Source organism: Cygnus atratus, chromosome 6 (assembly GCF_013377495.2).
Source record: "Cygnus atratus isolate AKBS03 ecotype Queensland, Australia chromosome 6, CAtr_DNAZoo_HiC_assembly, whole genome shotgun sequence".
NCBI lineage: Eukaryota > Metazoa > Chordata > Aves > Anseriformes > Anatidae > Cygnus > Cygnus atratus.
Window position 1 is genome coordinate 19,107,642 of NC_066367.1, and position 16,105 is coordinate 19,123,746.

Consider the following 16,105-nt stretch of genomic DNA (forward strand, 5'->3'; position numbering starts at 1 on the left):
AGAAAAAAAAAACAACAGGAAAAAAAAAAAACGTGAAAGACTGCAAGGTGCGTAAGGGTTGCCAATTAAAAACTCAACAAATGAAAAAGTTGTGCATCACTGCCTAGCAGAGCACCAGGAGGTGACATAGGTGACACTGCTCAGCTACGGGCCGTGATGCCAGCGGGGCCGCAAGCAAGAAGACATTTTCATGCCATGCGTGGGCTGGAGGGGGCCTTGGGGGCCACCCAGTGTCCTGAGGGGTCCCTGGTGTTGGGTCCCATCGGTGTCCTGCAGGGGTGAGGTGCTGAGCTTTATGCTGGCCGCAGGAGACCCACCAGCATCTGGCTGGGAGACCCATCCCTCTGCAGGGAATGTCCCCTGAGGGGTTTGGGGGTTATGCTCAGGCGGCAAACACAGCGCCCTGTTGAATTAATGACATGCTTTTTTGTTTTGTTTTGCTTTGTTTTTGACATTTCATAGGCTTCAAGCCTCAGCTCTCCTGAAGTTCCCTCTGGGGCACAGGAAAGCCATGCAGAGCTCTGCAGCGCTGCACAGAAACGGTTTTTGCAGCTCTGCAGTACGGCAGGCAGGCACACAACTGTGAGAGCAAGCCAAATTTCCCTACCAAAAGACAAATTATAATGGTGCACAGTTTTGATCTTCTAAAACATTTTTTTTCCCCAAACAGTGGGCAACTATCCTCCCGGGACTAATGATTCACAAAGTTTGAAGCACTGAACTTTTGCCACTTGAGAGCAATTTGTGAAAGACACAGACTCACATTCCTTTTGGTCAATTCCAAACTGAAAAAAAAAAACACAAAACTGGCTACAGACAGTTTATCCCAAGGCCAGGTTTGTGTTGGGGGAGAGATTTAAAGAAAATGCAAGCAGTTCCCAGTGAACAGCATTGTACAGGAAGATGAATGTCAGCGAGGATCCAACTTTGCCGTCTCCCCGTTGTACACCTCCCTCTGTCAGCTGAGGCTATCGCTAAATCTGCTTTTACAATTTAATGCCTGATGGGCAGATTTTATGCTAGCCAGTTCATATTTAAGCTGAACTAGTTCATTTTTAGCTCTAGCAAGTACGGCACTTAAACAAACAAACAAAAACATTACACATCATCATCCTGGAAAAACAAATAGAGATTTAAAACACAGTAGAGCTTAAAATTAATAGTATTTACTGCACGCTATCAACCACAATTATGTGTTTTTGACATTAATAAACTACAACCACAGCACTAATTCCTTAAAAGTCAATGAAAGATTCAAGTTGTAAGAAATGTTACCTGGTAATGGCTGGCTGAAAATTGCACTGTGCTGTGGATTCTCTGATGCATAATGCTTCTGTTTCTACACTTAAATACATTCTAAAGGTTACTTGAATCAAGCCAATAAAATTTGTGTTTCATCTATGAAATTCTACCATCTTAATTGTGCAAAAATAGATTTTTTCTTCAACTAATTTGTACATTGTGTGAAGTGTTTATAGTTAATAACCAGAATATTATTTAATCATTTTATAGAACCTGTACACAATTATAAGCAATTTGTTGTGGCACATTTACTTTGATTTTTACTCTCTTCCCCTGTGAAACATCCCAATTTTGCTCATTAAAATAAACTAAAAGATCAATTAGCAACACTGTAAAGTAATATTTCTTCCTTAGATAGTTTGGAACTGAACAGTTATCAAACACAACACAGTTCAGTTTCAAATGTTAAAAGTCTTTACAAAGATAATCAGCAATTCCTACCCTTGCAGGAATCTTCACATTCACAGAAACTTCAAGATTTATTTTATTTTTTGAGGGTAAACAGAAAACAAATAAGAATATATTTTCAGAAAGACCACTAACATTTAGTCATACATTATCTGTAAACCAGGGTGAACAAGATGTGCAGACCACATTAATATAAAAATGTCTCACTTAGAATATCAGGGAAAGGATCTGTGATGTGAATTTACACTTTTTTTTTTTTAATCTAAGGAGTTATTATTATCCTGACAGATTAAGCTAAAAAAATATATTTAGAAGTACCTTAATGAGTTACAAAGAAATCAGATGTTAAATCCTTAGCTGTGACAAGCTGATTTAGTCTATCAAATTAAGTAAAACTACATCAATTCACCACAGTAAAAAAATGAGGCCCAAAATATACTTTAGAAATGGTAGATCACTCTGTGTAAAACTGACGGTCATAATTCTACAATTAGAAAGTATGGAGATGGGGAAGAAATTAGTAGAATTAAAAAAAGAAAAGAAACACAGTTCTAGATCAGACATGAGTATACCATGGAAAAAGGTCACTGACCCTAACGTTCATAGAAAAAATATTTTAAAAAGCTTGAATCCCATGCTCAGAGGTAAGTCCACTTGAGATTTCTTTGATTCTGCCAGTATGAAATTTGGGCCCATGGAAAATAGTATCAAATTACCAAGAATTTTTTTAATGATTAAAAAATTTTGGTCCTATGTTACTCCCATACTGCAAAATAATAGTAGAATGCAAAAGACTTCTGTGCCCATATTAGAAATAAATTCACATTGGGAAAATAAAAACATACAATAAAAAAGAATACATACAATAAAAAAGAAAAAAAGCATCTGCAAGACATGAATGCTTTTTGCTTTCTAAATGAAACAGAATTAGGTTCCCAGTTTCAGTATTTTCTTGCTCCTACAAAAATCCAGCCAGTGTTTATTTAAGTAGCTATAATTGGCCATTCTCTGGAAATATTAAGTCACGGTTATATCACACTATTTCTGTTTCTGCGCAAAAGGTTCAGGCTTTTATACCAGAAATGGAACACAACACTACCTTCGGGGATTTTAATAAATGTAGGGAACACTGCTAGCAAAAGAGTTGCTGTCCAAATAGACTGACATACACAGGCCAATGTAGCCTCTAATGACAGAGTAAGATAATGACAGGCCCCACTCAAAATCAGCAGGAAGAGGAAGATCAATCTTGGCAGAGTGAAGGAAAAATGCTGGCTTTCTTCATGTTAGCTCATCTCATACATATCTATCTTCAGCTGCTGCCCAGTACTGCGGTGCTCTGCATTAACTACACAGTGGATCAATAACAATTACACCTTCTCAAAAACATGACACATAGCAGGATTGGGTTGACATTTCACTTAGGCCAACATTGATCTCAGTGCATCTGATTCCAGTCCTAAATTCAAGTCAGGCCTGGGTCTAGCTGGAATAAACACACAGTTAAAAACAAAAAAGGAAACCAGCTGCTTGTGCCTTGCCTTAGAAGTAAACAGCACATCCATCTGTGCGTTCCCCATCTCCGATCCACTATTCTTCCTGTTGCTACCAGGGACTCTAAAGTTGATCAAAGACTATTTTTTATACGAATTACTCACCGTGACATCAATGTTGATAATATCTCCATCCTGAAGAGGTCGACTGAAACATAAACAGAAAAGAAAAAAATAATGGTGACAGACAGTTCCCAACAAAGGGAATATAAGAATAAACACCTAATGACACATACATAAAAATCAGGGGGTAGGTATTTTGTGACGGAGGAAGGCAGAGGCAAACTGAATAACCATTTTTAATGTTCAGCTCTCACTACGTAGAGAACAAGTGTAGCTGAATATAAAATAATGAGAAACAACTGGCAGAAAAACATATCAACATCTGAAAAATCTACCATTATATTTATTCTTTTTCTCCCACTAGGGTTCGTATTCTACTTTGTGAGTAGCTGAATGTATTGCAAATAATAAAAAAACCCATAAATTCAAATATATTTATTCCCTACCCTATACTTATTTTTCTGGAGAAAAAAGAAATCAGAATTATTCTCGGTTCTATTTTTTCCCACACACTAAACTCTAAAGGCATTATGTGCTTTTTTGATGTTTTTTTTTTTTTGTAATACTTGGACAAGCAGGATAATATTATTGTTGTTCTACTTCACACACATTTCTATAACATCTATCAGCATTGTGTGGTAACATAATATGCATCTGCAATACATTTACATATGACATGCAGTTAAGCTGAAATATGTTCAATATTAAACACAATTTATTAATTTCAGTTTAACATTTTCATCCCCAGCGGTAAAATGTATATTATTGGGGAAATACCTGTCAGGAATACCATGACATACCACGTTGTTTACAGAAGTACAAACAGACTTTGGAAAACCTCCATAGCCCAGAGGTGAAGGATAGGCATTCTGTCTGATTATTTCATGATGAACAATGGAATCTATTTCTTCAGTTGTCATGCCAACCTAAAATATCAAACATAACATTCTGTTAAAAAAGCAAAGATAGTTTCTCATATTTACTGAATGTGATTGCAGCCAAACTTTTCGATGAAACCTTGGATGTTTCAAATTCACTGCTTTGAGACAAAACACTAAACTGTCTGATATACTTTATTGATATATTGGACTACTTTTTTTTTTTTTCTTCCTTTAAGTAAAAAAGGTTTTAAATCAAGCATGCAGTAGAAATAAGCATTCAAAGGTTCCTAGAAAACCTAAAATACGATCTACTTCCTTTCTGTCCGTTTTTCCACATTTGCTTTCTCAAAGGCACCAATTTTCCATGGCATCTTGTCTCAGTAGCTGCTATAGAAATGTCTGGTTTTAATGCTTCCAGTCTATAAAACACATTACTTTCCCCTTTTATTCGTAAAATAAAGGATATTAATTCTTCTAACTGTGCAGTACATATATCATTATGCACTTGTGCATTTTATGAAATCGTTCTCCAAGTATTCTCTAATTTTGTAAAAGATTTAAATATTTGGGTTCATATCTTGAAGATATTTTACTTAAAGTTTCCACAGCCTAGGCAATGATAGTGAATCTACAGGCACTTATTGATCATTTTTAGTAATGTTCACTTTTATGCTTGACATTTTCTAGATTCATCTTTTTCTCATGATTTTATATATTTAAAAAACTCATAAATCATTCAGCCATTTTCTGAGTATCTGTGGAGTGGAAAACGCACATGCTTAAAATAACATTCTTGTAGCTTTTCTTTTGGATAGACTCTGTCTCCGAAATGGTTAGAGCTAGGATTTGAAATTTGGTAGGGAAACCTCCCTCATTGAGAAGAAGTGCCTTTGAGGGTTCCTGTGCAAATTGATTTTGATTTGAATGAGTTTTGAGCCTTTGAAAATCATACTTCGTACACACATGCTACAGCAGCTATGATTTTTGAGGACTTTTTAGCAACACGTGGAATATAGGTAGGCTGTGGTACAGAAGGCATACATAACCATATGTTGAAATATTCAGCGATCACGTACAGTGAATACAAAAGAGTGCACTTGTGTAGTGCACTGAGGATAAAACCAGGTCTATTTGCTCAGCTTGCACCTTGTTCAGCACAAAAGCATATGAGGAACGACAACCCCACCCAAGACACAATGTGGGGTTTCTGTGCAGCTCCCCTGCTTTGCAGCAGCTGTGGTGGCTGGGATGGCAGCCACAGCCCTGTGCGCTGTCTGTATCGGATGCTGCAGCCACTGGTTCTGGATAAACACAGGTTTGTTGCTCCTGCCTTCGCTCACCCATCTATCACCTTCAGCATGTAGGCAGACTGAAGTGTTATGTACCACACTGGGTGCTGCCTCTGCCCAGGGGATTCAGTGCGGCTTTTGGATGCTCAGTGGACAGCTCTGTGCTCTCTGCATGGGGGGGCTTATGTCCTATGAATAAATCTTGTTTTAGTGGTACCTGCTTTGCTTTTAAATGATCTTTTGCTAGCTTCGCAATTTTGGGGAGACACCTACTGCACACGTCATCCCTTACAGGGGACAGGGCAATGTGGTGGTATCCAACAAAATACTTCTGTGTCATAGATTTTGCTGTTTAGTCCCAAATCTTTCCACAAAACCTATGAAGTGCTATCATATATAATACCATATGGTGGTTTTAAATCCAATAGGCAATAAACGGTAACAGCAAAAACACACGCTCAGCCCAAACATTGTTCTTCTGCATCCAGATGTTATAATGCCGCCTTTGTCATACTGGGGGATGTTACTGCTGATAGAAAAAGCACAGACAAGAGCTCTTTTCAAGGGCTGTGTGCAAGGCAGGTTTAGCAGGACCACAGGAACAAGTGGAGGGATGGGGCTCTTCAGATAAAATAGAAATGCAGAGCTTACCTTACAAGGATAGCCTAAAAGAGCTTGGTTTATTTCGTCTGGCGCCCTGAAAGCTGTAATAGCTCTATTACTGCGTGAAGGGGATAGGCTCAAGGAAAGGCAGGAAGTGGTTTAAATTAAAGAGTAAGGTTGGCAGAAGAACAAACTTGTTGCACATAGAAAACACTCCCTGTTGATGAGAGAAGGCCTTGCAACATCCCTCCATTCAGAGCAGCCATAGCCAAAAACTAGTGCAAAATGGAGCTCCCACATCCCTGAAATGGGCTGAGGTTGGCCTGGGCAGTGGTCTCAGCTCCCTGTGCCAGCTCCCTCCCTCCCAGCCCCACTGCCCCAGCTCCTGGTGACCACTTTTCTTACACAATTTCCTTCTCTACAACCTTTGTTACATGTATGTAGCATTTTGCTATTATGTACTATATGGGCACATATTACCAACTGCATCATGAGCTACACTGTGCTGCATACAGATGTATTTGCTGCAAGATAACAACCAAAATATTTTAGTGAAAAACTGCTCTCGTTCATAATCCACACCGCATTCTTGAGGTAAGGTCCTGATTCTTCAGAAACAGGTACGTGTTCTTAACTTAACACAACTAAGTTTCACTGTACCAGGAAATAATTGCACGTAAAAAGTTAAACACTCATGAGCATATGTAAGATTAAAAGCCTCAGGCAGTTTTGCTATTGGCCACCCCAGCTCCAGAATTGAACCTCTGGTACAGCATGATGAGAACTGAAAGAAAAACGCATGGTAAACTGATATTTTTTTCCCCTTTTATGTCAATGGCGTTGACTTACAGCTCCCATCTATCTCTGCATCTCATAGCTACTCAACCCATTTTACCCTATTCAGTATGCTATTACATGAAATACCAAGGCAAGGTAAAAAAACACTCCTTCATCTGCAAAAACTTGTAGTAGGCTCCTCCCAGTACATTTTTACTTGGGTAGTATCCCAAAAACCATACTGTAGAAACATTACTGGAAACCATGAGGCTTTATTAGCAATGCACTCTGGAAAATTGTATGGAGCCTGGCAGCTGTTTTTTCCAACAGCAGTTCGAAGATTTGTGTTGCACCGACCCCACGGGACAGCGAGGAGCTGAAGGATGGACGGTAACAGAGGCAGCAGCCCGGCCCCTGGGCCTTGCACACATACAGAGCCAAAAAGCAGAATGTATAGGAAGACAGGCCATGAAATTACAGGAAAAAATGTATCATGGGCCTTATGAGAAACTCATTTGATTTGGCACATCCAAACAGAGGGAGATTACAGACAAAGTTGAGCCAGCAGCTCTAAGTACCACATAGGTCTAAAATACTGAAATAATTAAGCAGGTATACCATGGACAGAATCAAAAGTTAATAAATCCTTCTTTTATCAGTATCTAACTTCAGGTTGGATGCACATTAAGGACAGTAAAAAACAAACAAACAAACAAAAAAGTAGGAAAAAAACACCACAAGTATGTGAAAGCATAAAAGACATCCAAGCTGTTTTGGAACTTACGCAATCATTACCTTTAAGCCCTTTCCAGCCAGAAGCAGGACACGACGGGCCAATTGACAAGCTTGACGAAGCCCTTGAATCTGATCTTCATTCTTAATTTCTATGTCGTCTCCCCAGTCTGGTACAATGCCTGTCGTCACATAGTCTGGCTTCTTTATGTGCTTGGAGAAAAAGGATTGAAAATGAAGATCAGAAAACTGAGCATGACAATGGGATCATTTTCTCAGATACTGCCTCCTGCTTCATGGCAGCTTGCCCTTTCTGTCGTAGTATCGACCTTCCTAAGCCATCAGGGCAAACCCTCAAGGCTGCCTCAGTATTTCTTCCACTGCCCTTTTGAACTTAACATTGCCTGTTACTACTGACTTATGCAGTCTGTTAAACTGCCTGTACTGAAGTCCCAGATACTGCATCCCACTTTCAGCACAATCTCAAGTTCTAAAGCTGTGAAAGACTTAAAAACTTTTAATTTTCTTTTGCAAAGAGTGACACATCTTATACAGAAGGCATCTAAACACCACAACAGACAGAATTAGACTTAATAATAAAATTGATCAATTCCTTAGTTTCTTGCTCAGACAAAACTCCTATTAACTTTCACAAGATTGTATTTTGACTAAGAACCTTAGGATTTAACTTATTTTAATTTAGAGTTTTTACTTATTAATCTAGTTTTCATGCTTATGTGCAAACCTATCCATCTATAATACTATGTGAGGGTATCCCAACTTGCTGTGACAAGGAAAGTGTAATAAACTTTATTTTCTGTTCGTGCAGAAAATTCTCAGACTTTACATAGAGGTGAAATTTCATTTCTGATTTTTTTTAAAAATCCACAATAATTTCATGATGAGTACATAAACACAGCAAACTAGTAACAACGGTAACATCTTGCACTGTGAGGGAACCGTGCTTTGTCTCAGTGGGTGCTGGGCTGTTTCACCTGTGCGGTGTGAGAGTCGCTTCACCCACCACAGCTGGGCTTTGCGTTGATTCACAAAATACAGAAACAAGCTGGCAGGGCAGGAAGTAAAGTGGCCAGTTAGGCTGTATACAAGACCATACAACATCCCAGTGTAGGAGTGAAGAAGAGTGGTGTAGCCTATTAACTCCAGTGGGACTTTCAATAGGGAGGCTATTGTTACTCCCACTGGTATTTCATCACTTCTACTCTGATAGAGTGCAACTGCATCTTTAGTGAACTCACATCAACAGAATTTCAGATTTCCATTCCATTCCAATAATGGAATATCAGCCCTTACAGCATTTGCAATAGTCTGGGACTTAATTTAGAAGAAGAAAAAAAAACCACATTTGCTGGATTACCAACTCCATACACTACAGCACCCCCACCATCCCCTTGGAGGGCACTGATCTTGTAAACTGCTGAGACCTGACCCTGCTGACCTGTGAGATCTGTTAAGGAAAAAGCCCAAAGCAGTGGATGTACAAATGTCTATGTATACAGTTTCACACCAAGATCTTGGAAAAAAAAACACCGTGTTATTTTAATATGATTTCTGGCACACTCTGTATAAAGTGATAACCTTGTCCTCAAGTTTTCAGAATTGAAAAATTGGACTGATTTTTGACAGTCTGAGCACTGTAATCTGTGAACACTACTTTTCAGTATGATAATGTATTTCTTCCTCTTTATGCTAAAAGAAGCATCTAAATACAGAAAAAAAAAAGTTCTATAATTTTTAAACCTTTGAAAACATATAAAGCACAAAACTATGCTTTCTGTCCCTGCACACCAAGCTTCCAGAGTCTTTAGGTGTAAGAGCCCTATATTCAGCATCCTTACTGCTTCCCTACACAACATGGTTTTTGTACTTTAGGCCCATGGAAGTATTCTGTATTTTGCATAAGAAATCTATAATCACATGGAAAGTAAGATAAAATATAAGTACTAATAATCAACCTGAAAAGCACAGTTTAGAAAGGGTAATTTTTTCTAAACACTTGAACTGTATGCTGTAAATAACAACAAAAAAGGAAACCATCAGTGGAAAACATGTTTAAATTAAATGAAAAAAAAAGTTATTTTGGCTGTAATATAAATAAAAACAAAAATATATGTTGGAAGAAAAAAAAATACTCAGAGACAGTAAAGAATAGTTTAAAAGGAGCAGTGGGGCTATGCAGCAGCTACCAGCAGGTATTGTATGCTCTTACCCTAAATCTGATGTAACCAATTAACAAAACATTCAGGAAGAGATAAATATTTTTGTAATTAGCTTGTGAGAGATTTATACAGAAAAGGACTCAGATGATCATGAATGATCCCTAATGATTTCTGGTAGGGCTGTCTATACTTGTCCAAAAGGAGAACCTGGACCCAGAAGCGTTAAGTGTTGACAGATGATTATAATATTCCATGTTTATATTACACTAACTTAACAAGCCCCAGGTTTAAACTCCCTAATAACAAGATATGTCACTCTGTTTTACATGGTAGGGAGCTGAAAACTTCTCTCACCAGTGCTCCTGTTTTAAATACCTGATCATACCACAGGACTGTATCCAAAGCCCCCACTGTTGGACAACGAATGCACTTGAACACGTGTACAGCCAACCCCTGTATTGACTGAAAAACTGATTAGATAATAGAAATTGCAGTACCTTGGGAACTGGGTGAGCTGGAGAAACTGTGGCTGGCAAAACTATACTATAAGCAGTATTTCTTTGTCCCTGAAAAAAGAAGCATCTTCGTTGTTGATTGCTTGACTGCCTGTGCAGGTAGACACGATTGCACGAAGAAAAAATTCTGTGGCAGCCAGTCACAGAACCTGTTAACAGATAGGTTAAAATTGGTTAACATTTTTTTTTCCTACTACTATGGTATAAAATGTAAGTATGAAAGAAGAAAGACACCATGTAATGGAAATTGCAAAACACATGCAGCAGCCAAAGGTAGTTCAAGAAGTTGTTCAAATCTTGTACCACTAGAGCATTAACACCAAGAAGCAATGAGAACAAGAAACCTCCCAAAGCAATGCATCACAGCTTTACAAAACACTATATCTAATTTGGTTTGATGCATTAAAAAGCAGTGTGGGTAAATTCCCCAAACCAGGACTGACACCCCAACCTGTTTGTAGCAATTTGCATGGCTAGAAGGGGCACTGCACAAGGCTTGGGGAAAGGGTAAATAACGGACAACAGCAAGTAATCAGGAGATAAAAAAATAATTTTGTGTTGATTTCAGACATTTTGATCTGTATTCTTGATGAATTGGTGACATATTTGAGCATAAGCAAGTTAACATTGCTCTCGTCATTTGCATGAAGATTCAAAGAATGGGGTTCAATCTGTAGTCACCTCCTGCCTGGCAGGGAACAGAATAAACGTCGAGAGATTTTTAATCTTGGCCAAGGGCAATTGAGGCAATTGAAGTTTGTAATTGACTTGGAATACTCGAATCAGATTTCTACCTAATTCATATGGGAATTTGGAATGACAGTTCCTCAGAGTATTCATTGCCCAAACAAGCATCAAAACAGGGAAGTACACTAAATTTGAGAGGATTCTTTACACTGCCCAGTTAAACATAAATAAACATAGCACATTTTTTCAATGCACAAAAATTCTATAATGTAAATTTATTTATTTATTTATTTTAATTACCTTGGAATAAATTCCACATAATAGTTAAGCTACTTTTGAAAAAGATCATGTGTAGACAAACACATGAGCAATCTTCTCTGGCAAGTAACCAATATTAATAATTACTCTTTAGTAAAAGGAAAGTGGTTTTGTTTAGATGGAAGTAAATAAACTTTTCATCACAGAATTTAAGAAATTCATCTACTGCATATTTTTAACTACATAAAGATGATTTCTAAAAGAGTTTCTTCCATAACTTGTACATTTTTATTTTACTGTAAACTTCCTTCCTCTCTTTGGATACATTTATCATGCCCAGATGCAGATAATATCCTTCCACATGCATGCTGGGCTTACAGATGTCCCTTTTACAACATCCCATGATATACAGGAGATTTGAACTACAAAATTCTTTTGGAGCCCCAAGAAACTGAATGCAGTTGTTGAGTGAGGTTTGCTTTAGAAGGGTTTGTGACTGTCTCTTTGCACACTGAGCAGTGCTAAGTTTGGCTAACAGAATCTGAATTTGTGCAACACCTGAGAGGTTGTAGAGACTTTTACTCAATGCAAGCAGATTTTTACTGTTGTTTAAAATTGTCTATAAGTAATGAGGTGGAGTTGGTGGGCGACGCTCCGATCTATCTCCCAGTATAACCTGGGTACCTATGGAAAGTTACCTACTTCCAGAGGGAAGAGAGTGCCTCCGTGGAGCTAGAGCTGTGCCCTTAACAGGGGGCTGGATTGGTTTGAGACTGTGTAAATAACCATCTAATCATCAGCCTCCTCATCTACGGCTTTCCTAGGGTCATCTTCACAAGAAAACATTCTTGTCTAGTTAAAAAAAATAAAATCTAGGCCATCTACCCTACAGAGCATAGACACTCATCCACAGAGCCTGAAGCATCTTGCAAACTCGCCGGCCGGTTTGCACACATTTCTGGAAGCTAGAAACACAGAATCTGCAGAGGCAGCAACTTCTGGCTCTTCAGAAGTAGCGCTTTACTTTTACAAAGTGCAGCAGAAGTACCTGGCTCTTACCGCGGCTGAACGTATTTACACTCAGCTCCATACAGCTGCGATAAATGCTCTGAAACCCCACAGTCACGGACGTGGTCAGATGAAGTCCACACAGACATTAATACGTGACCGTATGTTTCAAACGCACTCCCTGATGATCGGCACGCTGCCGCTGCACCTGTCCTACCGCTGCGATTTTAATCGGTGGAAAAAAAGGTGCAAGTGTGCCTGTCAATTATTCTACAATAGAACTTCAAACGTCCCAAATATGCGCTCTCAGATGCATCAAACCTATTTAGATCCGTGCGTGCGCGCCTATCGACTATCCCGCATTCAGAAGGGGTGCCTTTTTATTTGGAATAAAATTTTTACCTCTGTTCCCCCGAAGACACACTGTAAGTGTTGTCACAAGATAACAGGATAATAAGGTAGTGTAGCCTGTTGTTATTCCACTAACTACTCATTATAAACCAGACACACACAAAATAACTACTCGAACAGGTGAAATGCGACAACCAAATAAATATCACTATAGTATAATCTGACTCCTAAAGCACATCGTAAGAATTACAAACACGGGACAACTAAAGCTTTATTTGAAATATAAAAAAATTATAAGAGAAAACATTCTCCTTCAAAGTAAAAATAAAATGGCATTAAAACATAATGAAGTTACTGTTTTATAATGAAAATCTGGACTCCATCCACACACTTCCTTCCTTAAGAAGGCCTTCCTAATGTCTCCACAGCTTCTTCTATTTTTTAAGCTCCCATATTCACAGCTAATTTGATATAGCAACATCATCAATCACCGGAGACAGGAACAACTGGCTGTAAGCTCCAAGTCTTGCTCAGATTGCTGGGGCTTGCTCCCCAGCCCTTCCAGCTAGCACAGCTTTTGTCAGCCTCCGATTCACTTCCACAACACCGACGCTCAAGCGCATCCTTTTTGTTATGCTTTCTGTGTATATTAATTACAATGAGATGGCTCATAAAGGCAGGATTTATGCGGCTTCCAGTGGAATTGCAGCCATCAGAGATCCGGGTAGCCCCGTAACACACACCAGCACAGGCAGGATGCAAAGCTGCCCATCCGCGCCTTTCTTTTCTCCCTCAACAGCAAGGCCGTGCCACTTGCCATGAATAACAGAATATTTACTAGCAACCGCAATAATGAAAATTATTATCGGTGTTACTGAAATTATATCAGCAGATACGATGCTCCGAGCGCAGAAAATTACAGACAACTGCTCCCCTGACTCCATGGTGAATCACCCTGTGCAGTCTGCATGCATGCGCCTTCTGCTGGAGCTGCTGGATTCCTCAGCACACCTTCTATGCTTTAATTTGTATTAATAATATAAATATGCACTGCGAGCTTTTGTGAATTGCCAGATGGATTTATCTTTTGTGGAAATTACATTCTTTTCCTTTTAAACGAGCCAGCCAAAGGGGCTGAATACAGAATTCAAGTATGATGATGGGTGGGAGCATTTTAAGTGACTGATTTTGCAGCACAAATGTGCCCTATATTTATTAGCCTTTTACTCTAGGTCTATTTTAATTGTTATCTGTTCATGCATGCTACACTATATAATGAAATGCTCCCATTTCACTCTCAGAGCAGAGAGTTTTTTATGTGTATCTCTTTTAATGACCCTTAATTAAGTTGATTTTAGTCATTTAAATGTGATTTTCCTCTGGTCAAGAAGTATTTTTAAAGAGAGATGTTGGAAATGAACTCTCATTTAAGCACTTTTCTTAATGCTTTTTGTTCAACAGTTACAGCAATTTACCAGCTATGTTTTCAATGAGGTACGATGTGGCCATGCAAAAAAACTGTTCATCTATGTGAATCATCAAATGTGATTGTTAGCAAACATTTTTTTGGTATTTATTTATGAAGGACTTCAAATTTCCAAACAATTAGCAAAAATGTTACCACAGGCTAAAGTTCATGACAGTTCTAAGCCACAACAAACATAAGAGTACATTGTAAAACAGCCAAAAAATAAAATCAGAATATTCTAAAACAATTTACATTATAAAATCCATCCAAGTGTCTACAGAAGCATAGTAGTGACATTATTTAGGACTACAAGAAATAACACCTAACTGATTTAGTAAATAAAAATAACTTGCTCTTGATAAAGTAAATTTACTCGATATATACAAACAATTAACTCAATAACATCAAAAGCATTGTTCAGATAACACGTTTTTAAATTTGTGATTTTATCTATTTTTTTAACTGTAAAATAATGACCAAGGAGATGTTCTTAGTATATACATATTTGAGGATAAAGAGGATAAAATACTAGAGATCCTTAATTTGGCTTGTTGTGTCATCTTATTATCATATCATAATTTTGCTTCTTGTGAAATTTCCTTTTTTTTTTTTTTCTCCTGAAACTTCAGAGCAATAAAGTTTACAGTAAGGTACTAAAAACACAAGAGGTAAAAATATATGGAATCCAACCAATGCAACTAGGTAAGATTTTATACAGCTTTTTACTATTAATTACTAAACGCTCACATTTTTCAATCTGAAATAATGGTTGTGGTTTGGTAGATCTTTATTTGTAACTGTAATTACAGCTGTCTTAATAAAACACTGACTTTGTAATCCCAGTGTTGCAGGGCTATATATAAGCTTCAAAAATAGAATGGGAAAGATTAAAGGTTCTCTCCAACTCTGTGTAACCTGTGTAACAGAAGAGTAGCTCACATTTCACAAGCAATAACCTGTGCATTTTCTAAAAAAAAAAAAAAAAAGAAGAAGAAGAAGAAGAAGAAAAAGAACAACATAGAGAAATGCCTCAGGCAGAAGTTGAAACTGATTGGGCAAAGTAGAAGGACAAGAGCCCTTGAAATTAAACAAAAGCAAATTCATTCTGTTGACAGATGTTGATTACATCAAAGCCGCGAAAGAACTTTTTTCTTTTTCTTTTTTTCCCCTTTTTTGCAACTAATACCTCTGCATTCTCTATACATTAAGGATATAACATATCTTAATCAACACAACCCAACATGTAATAATTTTTAAATTTGGTCAAAGTATATTGTAACAAGGTCTTAACGACAGGCTTCTCTAAACAAGAGTGTATTCACATGGTCATGTCTGCATACCCGTGCTGGTCACGCCATCATCAGCCCCTTACTTCCAGGGGTTAACTGCTCTGGCAGCCAAATAAAATACAGAGAGAGCTGTGTAATTATGGAGACAGTCAAAGGGCAGACTCTATTTTGAAATCTATTTGCACAGACAAGGTCTTCCAATTTCGCTTACAGGAAACAAGCTGGTAAAGGGGGTCTCCTCCTCTCCAGATGCTTTCCACACTTTTTTCCCACATCAGGAAATCATGGACATGGACACCATGCAGCACTGTTTCCTGGATTAGAGGACTATGTCATTACAGGGAGAAGAGCAAACCCATGCTCTTGAGAAATATTTCCTCCTAATTGCCCATATTAGGGGAAAGCAAAACCCACAAGGACTACTGAAAATGTGACTAGCAGCAATTTGTAAACAGGACACAGCCACAGCCATCAAGATGGTACTGGAAAAGAGAAAACAGAAATGAAAGGGTAAAAACACTCTGTTTTTAATAGCATGATTGGGGAAATGAAATATTCATCAGGGTAGATGTGACTTCAGTTATAACAGCAACACATTGGTGAAAACCTTGACAGCAATATGATTATGACTGTACCCTGACCAACCAAAATCAAGACCAGTATATTGCAAACATTATATTCAGGTTGTCATTGTTCTATTCAATTACTGAAATTAGCTAGATATTGATGATAGAAGTTGTT

General features: G+C 38.0%; 1 protein-coding gene across 3 annotated transcripts in view; it reads right to left on the bottom strand.

The window, feature by feature from the left end:
• Window positions 1–16,105, bottom strand: part of METAP1D (methionyl aminopeptidase type 1D, mitochondrial) — a 47,019-nt gene that overhangs the window by 10,002 nt on the left and 20,912 nt on the right. For all 3 annotated transcript variants that reach the window (XM_035536880.1, XM_035536879.1, XM_035536881.2), the window contains exons 2-5: window positions 10,286–10,452; window positions 7,672–7,821; window positions 4,104–4,252; window positions 3,369–3,411 (exon numbers count right to left, since the gene is read on the bottom strand). In XM_035536880.1, the coding sequence (XP_035392773.1) occupies window positions 3,369–3,411; window positions 4,104–4,252; window positions 7,672–7,821; window positions 10,286–10,452 (509 nt within the window). The remainder of the gene's footprint in view (window positions 1–3,368; window positions 3,412–4,103; window positions 4,253–7,671; window positions 7,822–10,285; window positions 10,453–16,105) is intronic.